At 39.5% G+C, this 18,841-nt stretch overlaps 1 protein-coding gene across 2 annotated transcripts in view; it reads left to right on the top strand.

The window, feature by feature from the left end:
* LOC121302937 (ephrin-A5-like) overlaps positions 1–2,320 on the top strand; it is a 93,205-nt gene extending 90,885 nt beyond the window's left edge. For both annotated transcript variants that reach the window (XM_041233317.1, XM_041233308.1), the window contains one exon: positions 1,405–2,320. In XM_041233317.1, the coding sequence (XP_041089251.1) occupies positions 1,405–1,529 (125 nt within the window). In that variant the 3' untranslated portion in view covers positions 1,530–2,320. The remainder of the gene's footprint in view (positions 1–1,404) is intronic.
* The last annotated feature ends 16,521 nt before the right edge of the window (positions 2,321–18,841 follow it).

The raw sequence follows: 18,841 nt of genomic DNA, 5'->3' as shown, positions 1-18,841 counted from the left end.
GGTAATGATAGCTGTGTTTGATGCTCTTTCAAAGTGTACCGCCAGCAGTGCATTTATGTCCACATGACAAGAAGTTTGTTGGAACACCAGAAGAAAAAAGCATGAAAATCTAATCAAGATGCCTAGAAATTCGTGAACTGTTAGGATACTACCAATAGTAATATGTTTGGTTTTTCCTTTCCTTTAAAAAAAAAAACTGCAATTAAACTGAACCCCTGTTTCCAATACAGCCCAACCTCTGCATGTAACTAACACAGTGTTCAAACTGAATGTGCTTGAATGCCCTATGGTGTCACTTTAAGACTTTGCTTGCCGATAGACAGTAAGGAGCCCGAACATGTTTTTATATCACCCATTGTTTCTCCTAAGCCCTTATAAAAGCTTGACAAAGATTTTAAATAGACTACTAATAAATAATCTTGTATTAAGTTGTCCTATTTGCATTTCATCCTTATTGCAAATGCTTGACCAGTAGGTGTTCGGTTATGTTTTCCTTTGTTTATTTTATTTCTGGTAAATATACTGAATAGTGTGTTCAGATACAGCTCAAGGACAGGACTATTGTGAAATAATGGTTAGTGAAAGATTTTAAAAAGTCTGTCATCGGGTTCTACAAATCTTCTATAATAACTAATAAATAATAACTATTCCTCTTCCACTGGTACCGTAACTACACACTGAGATTCAAAGACAATCTCAGTACCCAAATTCAGTATTTCCTTATTATTAATGCACTCAGAATTAGATACTGCTTTTCAGAGCCTGGCAGGCTCTGTAAATTGGCATGATTCAGTACTGTAGTGCAAGGGTAAGAAATGTAAAGCTGTTAAAATATGTCCCGTTGACTTTGCAAAACCCTGTTGCATGCATGCCTGATCCTCCCTGGTAAATGAACTGGTTGCTCTGTCTTTGGAGCATATTTATGTGTCTCTTTATATCGTCACACTTGTCTGTTTTACTGAGTGCATGGCATGTTCTGCAAGTGCTTCACAATTATTACTAATATGACAAATCAGGAGCTGCTTCAGTACAAAACAAAAAAGAAATCAATAGGTCAAACCACATAAGATAACGGTGGCTTTAGGTTTTCACCTTGCATTCAATTGTTTTTCACCTTGCTAAAAATAAAAGGGGCAAAGAAAACACAATCATTGATACTGTTTGTGTTGATTGTTAAAGAAATACATCCTGGAATTTAATATTTGCATCTCTGTAAGCCTGTGTACTAATTCAACACGCGTATGTCATGCAGTGAAGTTGGAAAAGCAGTATTGCGCAAAATAATCTAGTTTATCGTAATTAGATAGCTGTAGTACTTGCTGTTGGCGTTTGATCTATTTTAACAACTAAATGCTTTTTAACCCCTTGACTCCTGTGTAACATGTATATTTTCTGTCAAAACAGATGACACTGTACATGAGTCAGCTGAGCCATCCCGCAGAGACAACAGCGCAGCAAATACGCCAAGGATACCACGCCTACTACTGGCATCTGTACTGTTTTTTCTGGCAACGCTGTTGGCATTATAGCGCTTCATGCCCAGGGAGAAGAGCCGGGTCCAGGAAACACTGAGATTCCTCCTTAACCATCTGACCTGTCGTGGTGACCTGTTCTGCAGATATTAAAATTGTCTCTTTCAGTCTGAAAATAAGAATTGAAATTCAAGGAGAGCCAATTCCCCCCAAACTGTAAACTAAGATGCCAAAACCTGTTTGACACTTAGTGATTCTTATTTTCCTGTGCATTATTTTTTGTAAGACCCCACGCCCCCCACCCCCCACACACACACACACACACAGATGTTGGCTCACTCTGTCGGCTGAACTGGGACGAAAAAGATTAGTGGCAGATGCAGTCAGTGAGATGGAAGAAAATTGAACAGGTTCCCAAGAGGATTTTACTCCCCCATGCAATATTTATACCTTCTCACTCTATACCAGAAGATGAGCACGCAAGGCATCGTATCAGTGTAGGGCTGGAGGGGTGATATTAAGAATAGATATAAGTCTGTTTCCTCCAGGAGGAAATGTCTTCTGAAAAGTGTGCTGAAAATGTGGGTTCTCTTAGAGGGATGGAGCATATTCAAAAAAGTTATTTGTGAAACGTTTGATAAAGAGAGAGAACAAATTGATAGTTCAAGACTAAAAGGTAAAACAAGAGTAAAAAAAAATAAGCATTATATAGGGAAATTAAATCGGTTAAAAAGCCAAACTTTGTCTCTCTCGCTCTCTCTCTCTCTCTCTCTCTCTCTCTCTCTAAACTGTGATTTATATAGAATAAATGATTATATGGGCAATTAAGAGCTAGCCTAGAATGTGTTTTTTGGATATATATATATATATATATATATATATATATATATATATATATATATATATATATATATATATATATATAAGCATAAGCTGCAACATTCCAATTGTTGTTTACTTGCAGTTTCAAATACATACATACAAACATACTTTTTTATACAGTTTGCTGCAGGATGAATTAAATATTTTATTACTAAAAGCAAAAGAATAAATAAGATAATTGCAGTTTATGTGCTATGCAGTTATTTAGAATAGATTAAACTGGAGTGTATACAATGATGCCTGTACCAGATAACTGGATATGTCTAGATGCCAACAGGTAGTTAAGAACTGAGCAAGTAAAACTGAAATCGTTTTAGTCATCAAGGTATCAAGGAGTTACAAAAGTTACACTAACTAAAAATAGGTTATTTTGTTACAGAAAAAAAGGTGTGGAGATTGGTGTGTTTCTATCTACAGTATCTGTGTAACCTGTTACACATATCCTTTTTAAAGGGCTGCTTATTTGGGCCTAAAACTAGAGAGATATACTTTTTTTTTTTAATTTCCACATTACGAATTTATATTGAGAGAGGGTTAGAAAACTTAGAAAGTAGAAAACGTAATAATACAGTAAACAATGTGAATCTCTCAAATATGTCAAAACAGGCAAATCTATTGATAGAATCCTACAAACACATGCCTTTATCCACTTTTCCCAGTTGGACAATTAAAACAAAAAAACATAAAACACAATACTAGATGAGTAGAAACCCCTTCAGAGCTACCAGAGGTGTTGATTATGTCTGTTTTCTTTTATCCAGTACCTACAATGTCAGCCCATTAATGTAACAACAACACCAACAACGCCTTCCTACTACAGGAGAGCTTACTGCCAAGGGTGGCTATCTGTAGACTTCAATATAGATATTAACACAAACAGCAAGGTAGTTTATCAAGCTGAGCTGACATTATGGGATTTTCATTTTCTATGCTTTTGGGGCCTTTGTACTGAAGGCACAACACTCCTGGCAACCAATATTTTTCACAAACCTGAAACAGGGAAATAAGGATCAGTATGTTAAGTGGATACCGTGTATCCTGAGAAGTCAATAATATAACATCTAGTGTTAGTTTATTAGTACGTTGTTTTGTTTTGAAGGGTAAAAGATTAAAAAAAAAAAAAAGACATTTCATTGTTAAAATTCTGTATTATTAGCAAAACGCTGTTGTAAATAGTGTTTGATATTAAAGTATTAATTTGATTCTTATGTCTTTTATAAAATGAACATAGTAGAACCTCTGGGTAATGTGGAGTACACAAACCTGTTGTGTGATGAAGATGCTAAACACGATTTGAGGCATCGATCCTGTAGTCCTCTGTGTACTGAAGTGCACACTGTAAACACAGGCGCAAGTGGGCTCACCTGTGAAGTGCTTTTATTCCGTTGCCTGTTCAAGGAATCATGAAGATCAGAAGAAGTGGATCAATGTTTTGTCTTAAATGTTAATGGGTCTAATGTTGAAGCCTTGTTATTCAGCATGTTGGTCCTTAAGCTTAAAGGTATTTTACTATCTCTTTCCATGGACAGTTTCTCCCGAAGGATCTTGCCAGTATCATGTGTGGCATGTGCATGGACTTGATTCAGAAAAAAAAAAAAAAGTTTGTTGGTATAGTTTTTGTAAACTTTGATGAATGTGGATTTTTTCTCTTATGTGTCAGCATCTTAATGAAACAAAGAAGGAAGGCTGTATTGTACCTGTTCAGAAACAAAAACAACTGTACATAACCTCTCTGTGTAACACAAATGAATCTATCAGATTTCAGAAACTCGGAAATTAACCCACTGGTCCTTTTATTCTCACCACATAGCTTTAGTTGTCCACTGTTTCCATTCATGCCCTCTTGTGTGTTTTTATTTTCCTTGAGCGGTGAATGGGCACATCGATCCTCTTTGGCAACACTGAGGTTTTCCCATGCCTTGTCCGCAAGTTGCTCTAATGCGAAACAAATCTCTATACAATAGGCTTGCTGCCATTGTCTGTACTGTTTAATAGATACTGGCATGTTGGAGGTTACCCATGAGTCTGCGAAATCTGCTTTCCATGCTTACTCTTGACAGCCTTATTGAAGCCATTCATTTTATGTGCATCTGGACATGGAAGTCCGGCTCAGTGTGGTCTTGTGTGGCTCGTACGGCCCTGCTTTAGCAGTTACTTTGCACTTAATTACGAGTGCTGGTTTGACCTGCTTTACAATATATGAGTAAAAAAAAATAAATACAATCTAAAGGTCTGTATTTGTGTATACACTTGTCTGAGCAACTATAAATAAATAAACTAAAGGTGGTCATCATTTTAACAGGTGTCTGTTGATGTTTATGTGTTGAATGTGTAAACAAAGTTTACTCGGGTTAGACAGTCTCCCATTCTGGAAAACACTGCAAGAAGGGTTCAAGGTTAAGATTGTGAACTTTTTGAGCAACCATGCTTAAGTGCATACCTAGCTTTATGCCATTGGTTCAGTCAAACAATGGTCCACTAGTTTTAATGAAAGGTTCCAGTGCAAGATAATTATGAAACACATTACATGACAACATCAAAAAAGACAATTTGAGGAAAAAGGGGGCAAATACCGCATGCTTAAAACAGCATCTCAAATGTGTATAATATATTGCATTTCATCAATAAACCATATTTCTATTCATTTTAGCTAGGGTAATTTGAAGATACTGGTAAAAGACAGATTGAGTCTACAGTGAATCACATCTCAATGTCTATGTTCTGTCCTGTAAGCCACACTCGCCATAGCTGAGCTGGTTTTTCCCATACAAGAAAAACCAAGCCCATGATGCAGTGGAGTAACTACAATATATGCACTGATTGCAGTTTTATTATTCATAGCCTGTGTTCATTTTCAGAAAGTTAGCAAAACATCCATGCATGTTTTACAAGAAAATTAACCCACTTAGACCTGCATATCACTTTCAATGAAACTTGGAAAATGGCAGCCTGTTACAGGCACAAAAACAATAGAAAGGAAAACAAAACAACAATATAATTCAATAATAACATTTTAAAACACGTAGGCCTTCTAAGATGGCAGTTGCTAACAAGTTTATATGTTTAGCTTTAGACCACAGACTGTAGAAGTTAATACTGCAGGTAATTCTTTTTCTGGTGTGAGTAGAGGAGCTTGGAAGGCAGAATCTGTAAGAGTTAGATTTTAGCAGAGGGAGTGAAATTAGACCCTGGCTGCTTTCTGACCTTGATTGCATTTTGTATACAGATAGGGCACTTTCCACAGAGCGTCCCCTTATATGACCAGCAAACTGTCAATCAAGGTAAATGTGTATGTGATGGGTAACCTGTATGAAAGGACAACCATTTACTGTTACACAGCACAACTAATCTCAGCAGCAGTAACTCAGATGAACACTGCGATACGTTGCTAGGGTAATCAAGAATCATTATCAGAAAATACATTTAAGCATAGAATGGTAAACATCGTAATCAGGTGATCAGGAAACTGAGAATACCAGTCATTACAATATATTGTTAAAATGTTACTATAGCTGGATTGACAATCGTTCCTTGGGGATAGAGTATTCTTGCCTGTTTTACCCCAATACTTTCCCTTAAAGTGCATCTTGTTATGGGTAGAAAATAACTCTTTCTGCAATATTCAACATATAAAACAACGAGGAAAACCACAGCCTGATTTTTAAAGCATTTTACAGTACTTGTGACTTTCTTTGGATTGCATAAACCACCTGTCTGTGGTTCCCTTTCAATTCGAAGACGACCACCAACAACATTACATATGGGATATGCTTGCCTATTTGTAGGTATTTTCTGAGCTGTCTATACCAGAGCTGCCAATAGACCCCATCCTGGGATGACGCCCTCGGTCCCGTCTACCGAGGGATTAAAACCATCATACTGAGGAAGCCATTTCTCTTACTACGATGGTAAGGTAAGACCATCTGTGTTGGCATCTGAGCATATTTGGAAAAGAGCTTCGCCCACTGCAGTTCCCTTGCCTTTCAGGCTGAAAGGTGGCTTGCCGCTTTCAAGGAATCAGTGACACCTGAGTTAGACTTTCTTTCTTCCTCAGCAACCTGCGCGCAATTGCGTTGCAGGCTGCTTTTCTCTATCTGTGGTATGTGAGTCGACTGTCTGTGCCGTATTGGTTTAAAGGAGTGAGTGTTGTCGTTTTTTTCAGCCTTTCACTTGTGTAGGAGCATATCCTCCACCGGGGTTATAGGTGGTTAGGCCCAATCCTTTTTCCCCCGGTGTCGAGTTTCAAGTCGACCGCTGCCGAGTGGCATTATATTTAATATATATATATATATATATATATATATATATATATATATATATATATATAGTTATTGTTGTTGACTAAATACCTTTGCTGACACATCTGCAGTGCACATGCGGTATCCTGCTCACCTGCGTTGTGCAGCAGCAAAAAAAAACAAATTTTTCCAAACCCGCTATAGAATAGACCTTGCCAGCTGCCCCAGCCTGCCCACTTCGGCGCATTGGATCTTCAAAAAATCAACAACAGCAGCATTGTTCTCCCCTGTAATATTGTTGTTATTGCATTATTGTGATTGTACCCCATCCACAGATTCGCCCGCTGTGGCTTTGGCCTGTGTGTCCCCTGGTATACGCTATGCGTTGACCATGTGTGACTACATGCGGTTAGGGCAGGCACAACTGCTTCAGCTGCCCCCCGGTGCTTCGGTACCCCATTGCATGCTCAGCCCCTGGTACTTTGGTGCATACTTTTCCCAGTGCACTCAGTGCCTGGTGCCCTTGGTGCATATAACACCTCTGTGCATACGTTACCCCGGTGCTTGGTTACGCGCCCCGGTTAGAGAAAGCGACAGCGGTGCAGGAGGATCTGGTTCTCGACTCTATGCCAGCTCATACAAGGCCAGCCCTTGGGGATACCACTTCACCTGGATCTCCTCAGTCAGGTGAGAGGCACTCTCTGGCATCCAGAACCTGGCAGGTCTCAATTATGGGTCAGCCCTATCAAATGCGGTTGTGGGTATTCTGCAGGGCACTAGGGCAGACTCCACTAGGTCGCTGTATGACTATAAGTGGAACTATTTCCAGAATTGGTGTTTGACTAGAAGCTATGACCCAATTTCTTGCCCCCATGCCGGTTATCTTGCAGTTTGTGCAAGAACTGCTTGATGCTGGTAGGTCACCTTCCACATTGAAGGTGTATTTGGAGCCTTGATGTTGTACTGGAGGTTCTCATGAAGGCCCCGCTTGAGCCCGTACACTCTACAGAGTTGAAGCATCTGTCTATGAAGACAGCCTTCCTCTTGGCTATCACCTCCACAAAGCGGGTCAGTGAGCTGCAGGCGCTGTTGATGCAAAGCTCCTGTATGCGTATTTCGGACAATGGCAGCAGGGTGTCACTGTGTACAAACCCTGCTTTCCTCCCCAAGGTGATCATAGCCTTCCACATGAATCAGTCTGTGGAACTGGAGTCTTTCCATCCACCTCCATTTGCTTCAGAGGGCGATAGGAAATTGAATTTTCTTTGCCCGGTGCGGGCATTGAGGTGTTTCGTGGATAGGACAAGAGCTCTGCGTCGTACTGACCAGCTCTTTGTCTGTCACAGTATACGGACCCTAGGACAGCCCCTCTCAAAGCAGCAACTGTCGCATTGGAGTGCGGACACAGTCTCGGTGGTGTATGACAGTGCTGGCTTACCCCCACCTGGGAGAGTAGCTGCGCACTCTACTAGAGGGTTCACAACATCTTGGGCCCTCTTCAGATGCGCCTCACTTAACTAATTCCCAAACAAGCTAGAATACTTTAAATACCATTCACTCTATGCATAAAAAAATAACTGTCTCAACACATTCCCTCCAACTATTAGTCTAACATGTCTGCAGCTCTAACAACGCCAAACAGAAGATGCTGATGTCCCTGTTAAATTTAGCATCTCAGTTACAGATGTTGCTAGCACTCTGTATAGTGGCACTCTTAAATGTCAATTTTTTCAAACTCTCAGTTTCTTTCCAGAGTTTTTCAGACCACAGACCACTGCACAAAATACCAATAAACCTGCTCTGATGATTCCTAAGAGAATGTAGCTGAACTCCAATAGGTTACCTTCAATGTTCCTGTAGTGTGACAGAGCCGTCTAAATACTGTAGACATCCATGGCTAACAGTTTCCAGTTGTATTGGCAATGTGTGTATATAAGATTGCATGGTGTATATTCTATGTATTGATAATACACTAAAGTCGAAGGGTTTCTAATCTTATCTTGTCTGTTATATATATATATATAACAACTAGTTTAAGAACATTTCTTAAAGTGTGTAGATAATGGGAACTGTTCACAAAGCCATCTTTAAATTTGCTCCAATAAATTTTATTTCATAGGTATAAACACCAGAAATTCTACCTCTGTGCACTTCTGTTAAACTTGCGATTTATTTCTCTCCAAAAGAGTCTTTAAGCAACTGAATTAAACAGTGTTTTGTGCATGTTATTTATTTATTACTTCTTCAATTTAGTCACTATATATATATATATATATATAATATATATATATATATATATATATATATATATATATAGTGTGGGGAACTGATGAGCAGAGAATATATCAGTCTCCTTCTTAAAAGAGCTGTATTCCCGTATCAAAGGCCTATGTCTGTAAATGTGGGGTTTTGTATTGCAGTTCTGACTGTAGCCCGCTTGATGACAATGGTCTGCAAATATATTGATATTAAAGGAATTATTAAATAAATGATTGTCAATTGCAAAAGTAATGGGTAACAGGTGTTACTAATTAATGTAATTGACAGCTATTAAAACCATGTCTGAACAGAAATCAGGGAAAGAAAGTAAGGAGACATGGTACGTGTGGGAAAATAAAAAGAATATAGTAAATATTGCAAATGCGAGAAGGTGTCATGGGAAAACAGCTTAGCTGTCCTGTATAACAGATAGGAAACATGCATTGTTTAGTTAGAACTTCAAGAGGAGGAAGAAGTATGTTTTGATTTTGACCATGTTTGTTGTGCGTTCAATAAACCTTTGTTTTATCTACTTTAAAACATGACTTCTGGGTTTATTATTGCCACCTTCCAGCCAAGCTACCACAATCTGGTGGCAGTGGTGGGATGATAATAGTCTCCAAAAGGAGAAGAAAATAAATATCCATTTTGTCAAGGAAGACTTAGTGAAAGTGTTGATGCAGGCCACGGCAACCCAAAGAGACAAATCATCTGCAGCGGGAGCCAACTGGAAAACCAGCTCGATATCCAGGAGCTGATATAAAAGGTCAGTATGATGTGAGTATTGGAGTGCCCCTACCATGGCCATGAAACCCAGCCGTGGAGGCATACCAGGTCATTTGAGAGGATGGCTGAAAGAAAGAATTGGCCAAGGCAGCAGTGGGCCAGAATTGTTGCTCCATTTCTGCCGGGGTATGCACAAAAAGAATATTGTGACCTGGAGAGACCACGGTGGTGAGAGGTCAGCAAGTCCACGATTGGCAGTACCAGGAAGGTCCAGTGGGGCTAGGAGCTGTGCTGCTATCATGGAAAAAGAGTGTCTTGCAATTAAATGGGAAATAGAGACTTTAAAGTACTATCTGTTGGGACAGGAGTTCCCATTGGTCACAGACCATTCATCCTTAAAATGGATGCATATGAATAAAGAGAGAAATGCAAAGGTGGCATAGTGGGTTTTATCCCTCCAACCATTTAGGCTCCGGTTTTGAGCTGGGGAGAGGGATTTGTGGGGAAGTGAGGGGCAGAGAATATATCAGTCTCCTTATTAAAAGAGATGCAGTCCTGTGTCAAATGCCTTTGTCTCTAAATGTGGGTCAACACAAAATAAACCATGCTGCCTTACTGTACACATTGGTGTACAATGTGAATAAAATATTATTTATAATTTAAACTAAATGATTTTAGCTTTTTAAAACATTTTTATTATTATTATTAGCTTAGACAACTAACACAGAATAGATCATGATGCCGCATTGACCTACAGGAGGACAATCAATTCTCATTAATACAAATTTCAAGGGATTTTAGTTAGTCAGGGGTACAGTGCTAAATTGTGCACAATTACAAACCACTTGCACTTTAATAGAATAGGTGTGTTTCCTACTCTTATATAGATGCTCAGTATGAGCTGGAGGGGTTAGCGGCACATGTGTGCAGTCTATTGCTCCCAGCACATACAGGAAACAATAAATGTCACAGAAATTTGTTTTCAAGGCTTGTAAGTACACGCTGCTTTTACGTAAAAATAGGTATTTGGGTATTCGCCTCAAAAATGCATTGAGCACAACTGGCATCGCATGAGAAAAGGCGGACTGGGAAAGGACCGAAAACAGCTGAAAGGACCCAGAGGCAAGATAATGCAGGGTGGACAATAGTTTGACCACTGCAGGGATAGCATGGACTCTCTGGATGACAGGCTCCAGGTCATCTTTTAAATCAGACAGCAGCTCAGTAATTACGAATCTGCCGAGCCTGTACCTGTTCTTAATTTGTTCTTCATTTAAATTGAAGAGGGTAATGCAGATATCTTCTCATCCTACAATCAGCTGAAGACAATGTCTCCTTGTTGCAATCACATTGGCTATGGTTAGGGGATAGTGATTTTCATACTACCTATTAAAGGTTTGCTAATTGCAACTGTTTAAAACATGCTTTGAAAAGTTCTTAACAAATTGTTGCAATTGCCAACAGCTTTAGTACATCTCATTATATTGTTTGAGAACCCTGATTTCCACTATCTCCACCCAATTTTTGCGAATTTATGCAGGAATGCCCATAATTGGATATTCATCTAAGGTTGAACTGCAAAGAAAAACTGCTGCCGCAAATCATTTCCTAAAAAGTCACTAATAGCGTTGCGCTTGTTTAGTACATTTCACCCTAGACTTCCAACTCGTTTGCATCTGGCTTGTGACAATTGCGGCATGTGCAACACTTTAGTAAATCTACCCATCAGTCCCTTACAATGGATACTGAACAAAACACAAAGAGTTTAAAAATGTCATTGTGGCAATGTGCCCTGCCCCTGTGTGTATTTTTGTGTTATATGTTGCGTGTGGTGTGTTAATGTTGGTATACTATTGGTGCACGGGATATAAATGGGTCTGTGTAGCATGAGTGATTTAAAATATATAGCTGTATTTAGGCACGGGGTTTGCACTTCACTTCAGGTGCATTTAAAGTAATTATTAGCATGTGAGCACGGTGTTGCAGAAATTAATTAACATTCTGGGATTCAAGTGAATAATTAATTAGTAATTGAATCCCGGCACAACAGTATATATAGATGCATTTTACTCACTCAGGGTTGTATGTTCGGTGAGTGGATAACTGGTGTGGAGAGAAGAGTAAAATGCAGTAAAAGAAAGGAAAGTAGACAGAACTACTGTTTTTACTCACCGTGTTTGCCTGTTAGTCCACTGTTTGCTTAAGTGTTAGTCCGTTTTGTTTTTCTGTTTATTATGGCTTCAAGTGCCACGTGCTGGTTTTGATTAAACCTTTTATTTTTCATTAAAACACTGAGCACAGCCATTGTGTCTCAATTTCAACACCAGTACTGCCTGCTTGTGTGATTCTTTCTGGCCTGATGTCACCGCTACAGCCAGCCTGTTCACAGTCATCCAGTCTCACTAATTTTGGATTTGAAGAAATCAGTTTTGGCCACAGCCATTCCTTTGTAGATAAGAAAACATTTATATTGAGGTACTAACTGTGCAAGTTGCCTATAATTACAACTTTCTGCTCCAGATTTTTACCAGGTATCCTGGATCATGTCATTGTCGTGCCTGCTGCATGGAGCATGCAGTAGAAGAACTTTTGATGGCGTATTCTTTGGAGCCTTGTTGTCTGCTGTGTGCTATGTAATGTACTGCAATATGAACCTATAAAGCAATGATTTGTTTTCCACTTTAAAATCATCAATATGAGACTAATAGCTAACATTGGTAATTGCCTCATTACTATTCATAAAGTAGACTTGTATCTGCTATGGGTATGATTCATAGGTATTTATTAGATTTAAGATGAACTGATTTGCAATGCATATACTAAAATGAAATACAAATATTATCAGTCGATAGAACTAGCAAATTGAACTCTCATTCTGTTTCGGTTCCAGCATCAGGTTTGTTTGCCATAAAAGTGAATACATCTAATTGTGTTTAGAATGCAGTATGAATATTTATAATAATGTAATGGCAGAATTTGTGCCGCAATGAATTATAATGATCTCAACAAGAACAGATAATGAGAGCTTTATTAAAACACGAAGTGGGTTATTTGAGAGCCTTATTTATGATAAGACACAACCCTTTCATAAAGCGTACACAGCCATTCAGTATCAAAAAGTATCAAAAGTTTGAGTACACTTGCTGGAAACTTGTTTTTTTTTTTCATAATTGACAATGTTTTACATCGTATATGTTTCTGTAAATACTTGAAAATGAAAACACATGTTACAATATACAAAACGAAACATAAGAGTATCAAAGCAATGTTCAAGAAAATTGAAAATTGTCTCTAAATCTTGAATTCCTCAAAATAGCCACCCTTTGCCTTAATAACAGCCTCACAAACACGAGGCATTTGGTTAGGGAATCACCCGTCATGTCTTCCCAGCTCTTCTGCAGCAATTCCCAGAGATGTAGGGCACTTGTGGATAGCTTTGCTTTGACTCTTGTGTCCAGTTTGTCCCATACAAGTTCTATGGGATTGAGGTCTGGAGACTGGGCAGGCCAGGTCATTAGATTGAGTTGTCCTTCACTTTCCTTCTTCGCCAGATAGTTCTTGCACAACTTTGAGGTGTGTTTTGGGTCATTATCTTGCTGAAGAATGAAGGACTGCCTAACTAGCCGTAATCATGATGAAATGGCATGCCTCTGAAGTATGCTATGATAGCCGTGTTGGTTGAGATTGCCATGGATCACCAACTATGTCACCAGCAAAGCACCCCCAGACCACGACACTGCCTCCTCCATGCTTGACAGTGGGAACCACACATGCAGAACTCATGCGCTCACCCTCTCTACGTCTTACAAATACTCAACGGTTGGACCCAAATATTTCAAATTTTGACTCTTCCAGTTAGACCAGCTTCACGTAATCTCCTCTGAACAGTTGATGTTGAAACATCTTTACTCCGAGCAGCATTTAGCTGAGCTTGTATTTCAGGGGCAGTTAATCATTGGTTTCGCAGTCTTGTAACTCGAATGAACTTGTTCTCTGATTCTGAGGTCACCCTTGGCCTGCCTGACCTTGTTCGGTCCTCATGAGTGCCAGTTTCTTCAAATCGTTTGATGGTCTTGGCCACAGCAGTTACAGACATTTGCAAAGTTCTTGAGATTTGTCTTAAAGATTGACCTTCATTTCTTAAAGTAAGTCTTTTTTCTTTGCTTAACTGAGCGTATTTTGTTATTTTCTGCTCCCTTACTTTCAGGAATGACAAACTTGTGCCTATTTTTAAGAAAAATAAAAAACTGAAATATCTTGCTTGCATAAGTATTCAACCCCCACACATTAATATTTGGTAGAGCCACCTTTCGCTGCAATAACAGCTTTAAGTCTTTTGGGGTAAGTATGTACCAGTTTTGTATACAGTGTTGGAGGGATTTTGGCCCATTCTTCTTGGCAGATTTGCTCCAGGTTGTTCAGGTTGGTTGGACGACGCCTGTGGACCACAATTTTCAAATAGTGCCACACATTCTCAGTGGGATTGAGATCAGAACTTTGACAGGGCCACTGTAGGACATTCACCTTTTTGTTCTTGAGCCACTCTAATGTTGCTTTGGCCTTGTGCTTGGGCTCATTGTCCTGCTGAAAGGTGAATTTCCTCCCAAGCTTCAGTTTTTTAGCGGACTGAAGCAGATTCTATTGCAGTATTTTCCTGTATTTTCCTGTATTTTGCTCCATCCATTCTTCCTTCAATTGCAACAAGATGCCCAGTCCCTGCTGATGAGAAGCATCCCCACAGCATGATGCTGCCACCACCATACTTCACGGTAGGGATTGTGTGTCTTGAGGCATGGGCAGTGTTAGGTTTGAGCCACACATAGTGCTTTGAGTTTTGGCCAAAAAGCTCTATCTTGGTCTCATCTGACCACAAAACCTTTTCCCACATTGCAGCTGGGACACTCTCATGCTTTCTGGTAAACTCCAGACATGCTTTCAGATGGTACTTTTTGAGTAACGGCTTCTTTCTTGCCACCCTCCCATACAGGCCAGTGTTATGCAGAGCTCTTGATATGGGTGACTGGTGCACCATTAATCCACTCCCAGCCACTGAACTCTGTAGCTCCTTCAAAGTGATTGTTGGCCTCTCTGTGGCTTCTCTCACAAGTCTCATTCTTGTTTGAGCACTGAGTTTTGAGGGACGGCCTTTTCTTGGCAGTGCCTGGGTGGTGTGATGCAGCTTCTACTTCCTGATTATTGATCCAACTGTGCTCACTGGGATATCCTAACACTTGGATATTATTTTGTACCCTTTCCCTAATCTGTGCATTTGTATTACTTTATCTCTAACTTCTGTAGAATGCTCTTTGGTCTTCATAAGAACATAAGAAGAACATAAGAAAGTTTACAAACGAGAGGAGGCCATTCGGCCCATCTTGCTCGTTTGGTTGTTAGTAGCTTATTGATCCCAAAATCTCATCAAGCAGCTTCTTGAAGGATCCCAGGGTGTCAGCTTCAACAACATTACTGGGGAGTTGATTCCAGACCCTCACAATTCTCTGTGTAAAAAAGTGTCTCCTATTTTCTGTTCTGAATGCCCCTTTTTCTAAACTCCATTTGTGACCCCTGGTCCTTGTTTCTTTTTTCAGGCTGAAAAAGTCCCTTGGGTCGACACTGTCAATACCTTTTAGAATTTTGAATGCTTGAATTAGGTCGCCACGTAGTCTTCTTTGTTCAAGACTGAACAGATTCAATTCTTTTAGCCTGTCTGCATATGACATGCCTTTTAAGCCCGGAATAATTCTGGTCGCTCTTCTTTGCACTCTTTCTAGAGCAGCAATATCTTTTTTATAGCGAGGTGACCAGAACTGAACACAATATTCAAGATGAGGTCTTACTAGTGCATTGTACAGTTTTAACATTACTTCCCTTGATTTAAATTCAACACTTTTCACAATGTATCCGAGCATCTTGTTAGCCTTTTTTATAGCTTCCCCACATTGTCTAGATGAAGACATTTCTGAGTCAACAAAAACTCCTAGGTCTTTTTCATAGATTCCTTCTCCAATTTCAATATCTCCCATATGATATTTATAATGTACATTTTTATTTCCTGCGTGCAGTACCTTACACTTTTCTCTATTAAATGTCATTTGCCATGTGTCTGCCCAGTTCTGAATCTTGTCTAGATCATTTTGAATGACCTTTGCTGCTGCAACAGTGTTTGCCACTCCTCCTACTTTTGTGTCGTCTGCAAATTTAACAAGTTTGCTTACTATACCAGAATCTAAATCATTAATGTAGATTAGGAATAGCAGAGGACCTAATACTGATCCCTGTGGTACACCGCTGGTTACCACACTCCATTCTGAGGTTTTTCCTCTAATCAGTACTTTCTGTTTTCTACATGTTAACCACTCCCTAATCCATGTACATGTGTTTCCTTGAATCCCAACTGCGTTCAGTTTGAGAATTAATCTTTTGTGCGGGACTTTGTCAAAAGCTTTCTGGAAATCTAAATAAACCATGTCATATGCTTTGCAATTATCCATTATCGATGTTGCATCCTCAAAAAAATCAAGCAAGTTAGTTAGGCACGATCTCCCTTTCCTAAAACCATGTTGACTGTCTCCCAGGACCCTGTTACCATATAGGTAATTTTCCATTTTGGATCTTATTATAGTTTCCATAAGTTTGCATATAATAGAAGTCAGGCTTACTGGTCTGTAGTTACCTGGTTCAGTTTTGTTTCCCTTTTTGTGGATCGGTATTACGTTTGCAATTTTCCAGTCTGTCGGTACCACCCCTGTGTCAAGAGACTGCTGCATGATCTTGGTTAGCGGTTTGTAAATTACTTCTTTCATTTCTTTGAGTACTACTGGGAGGATCTCATCCGGCCCAGGGGATTTGTTTATTTTAAGAGCTCCTAGTCCCTTTAACACTTCTGCCTCAGTTATGCTAAAGTTATTTAAAACTGGATAGGAACTGGATGACATGTGGGGCATGTTGTCAGTATCTTCCTTTGTAAAAACTTGTGAAAAGTAATCATTTAACATATTTGCTATTTTTTTTTCTTCCTCTACGATTTTGCCATTTGTATCTCTTAAACATTTAATCTCCTCTTTGAATGTTCTCTTGCTGTTGTAATATTGGAAAAACATTTTGGAATTGGTTTTAGCTCCCTTAGCAATGTTCATTTCTATTTCTCTCTTGGCCTTTCTAACTTCCTTTTTGACTTGCGTTTGCAGTTCTGTGTACTCTTTCTGCGTATTTTCTTTTTGGTCCTTTTTTAATGCTCTGTAAAGTGCCTTTTTTCGCTGAATATTTTTTTTAATTGATCTATTAAACCATTTTGGCAATTTAGTTTTACATTTAGATTTGTCTACTTTAGGGATGTAATTGTTTTGCGCCTCTAGTACTACATTTTTGAAGAACAACCATCCTTCTTCTGTGGGTGTTTTCTCTATTTTACTCCAATCTACTTCTGTTAGTCTCTGTTTCATACCTTCATAGTTTGCTTTTCTAAAATTGTAAACCTTAGCTTTAGTCTTTACTTTTGGGGATTTAAAAAACACTTCAAATGAGACCATGTTGTGGTCTGAGTTTGCCAGTGGTTCTCTGACCTCTGTTTTAGTTATTCTATCTTCGTTATTTGAAAAGACTAAATCAAGGCATGCCTCCCCTCTAGTGGGTGCCTTCACAAATTGTGTTAGGAAGCAGTCATTTGTCATTTCCACCATTTCTATTTCATCCTTCGCGCTACCCACCGGGTTTTCCCATTTTATTTGGGGGAAGTTGAAATCCCCCATTAGTATGGCTTCTCCTTTGCTACACACATTTCTAATGTCATTGTATAACAGATTATTGTGCTCACCGTCTGAATCTGGCGGTCTATAGCATGCTCCTATTATTATGCCTTTTGAATTTTTGTCTGTTATTCTGACCCATATTGATTCGGTTTTATTTTCTTTGTCCAGGTTTAACACCTGGGCTTCAAGACTGTTTCTTATGTATAGCGCTACCCCTCCTCCTCTTCTGTCCTGCCTGTCTTTCCTATACAGTGTATACCCACAAATATTATATTCGTCCCCATCACTCTCAGATAACCACGTTTCTGTAACACCTATCACATCATAGTTACCTGTTAGTGCAGTAGCTTCAAGTTCTAGAATTTTGTTTCTGATACTTCTAGCATTTAGATAAATACATTTAATGGTTGTCTTACCTGAGTTGTTGTTCTTGTTTTGATGCGGTCTCCCTTCTGTTTTTTTGTTGATTTCTCCCCCCTTCCTTTCTAGTTTAAATGCTTCCGAACCTGCTCGAGGATCTTTTCTCCGAGTAGACTGGTTCCCTTGTTATTTAAATGCAGTCCATCCCGTCTATACAGATAGTCCTCGTTGTAGAATGTGGTCCAATGATCAAGATAGGTGAAGCCTTCCCGTGTGCACCACGTCTTCAGCCATTCGTTTTGATTAATTATTTCCAGCTGTCCATATGGTCCTTTGCAAGGTGCGGGTAGTATACCAGAAAATACCACAGTTTTGGTTTTCTCTTTTAATTTCCTTCCTAGCTCTCTGAATTTGTTTTGCAGGGATTTTGGTCTGTCTCTTCCAATGTTGTTTGTACCGATGTGGACGACTACTACCGGGTCGTCTCCTGTTCGTTCTAGGAGCCTGTCCACGTTTTCAGTGATGTGCTTGACCGAGGCTCCCGGAAGGCAGCACACTGTTGTAGTAAGGGGGTCCAAACTGCGAATTGAACTTGCTGTGTTTCTCAATATGGAGTCCCCAACAATCATGACCTCCCTTCTTTTTGCTGTCTGGTCACCACTGTCAATAGGGTCCTGGATGTTGTTCCTTTCATTCTCTTGTTGTTGGTTCTGCTCATCAAAATTCTGAAGTGACTCAAATCTGTTGGTTGTTTTGATTTCTGGTGGTTGTGTTTGACGAAGTTTCTTTTTTTCCCTGCTTCTGCCTACCTGAACCCAGCTGTTCTGACCTTCTATCTCCCTGGTGGCTTTCAGTCTGTTAGGGGTGATGCAGACTTCCATGAATTGTGGGTGTGCCAGTTCCTCAAGATCCTGTTGCTGTCTCACTTCTTCCAGCTCCATTTCTAGCATACTTACTAGTTTATGCAAATCCTGGATCGCGCGGCACTTTACGCACACTTGGTTTAGCTCCGCTGGGTTTTCTCGGATTTCCCACATCAAGCAGGTGTCACAGATTACTGGCTTGAAGACCATGTTGAGGTTTTTTTTTTTGAAGTTTAGTTTCTTCTGCAGCCGTCAACCTGCTTTCAAACTGCTTCGAAACTGCTCTGTACTTT

This window comes from Polyodon spathula, chromosome 2, assembly GCF_017654505.1.
Source record: "Polyodon spathula isolate WHYD16114869_AA chromosome 2, ASM1765450v1, whole genome shotgun sequence".
Lineage (NCBI taxonomy): Eukaryota > Metazoa > Chordata > Actinopteri > Acipenseriformes > Polyodontidae > Polyodon > Polyodon spathula.
This window is presented reverse-complemented; position numbering and strand designations above follow the sequence as displayed.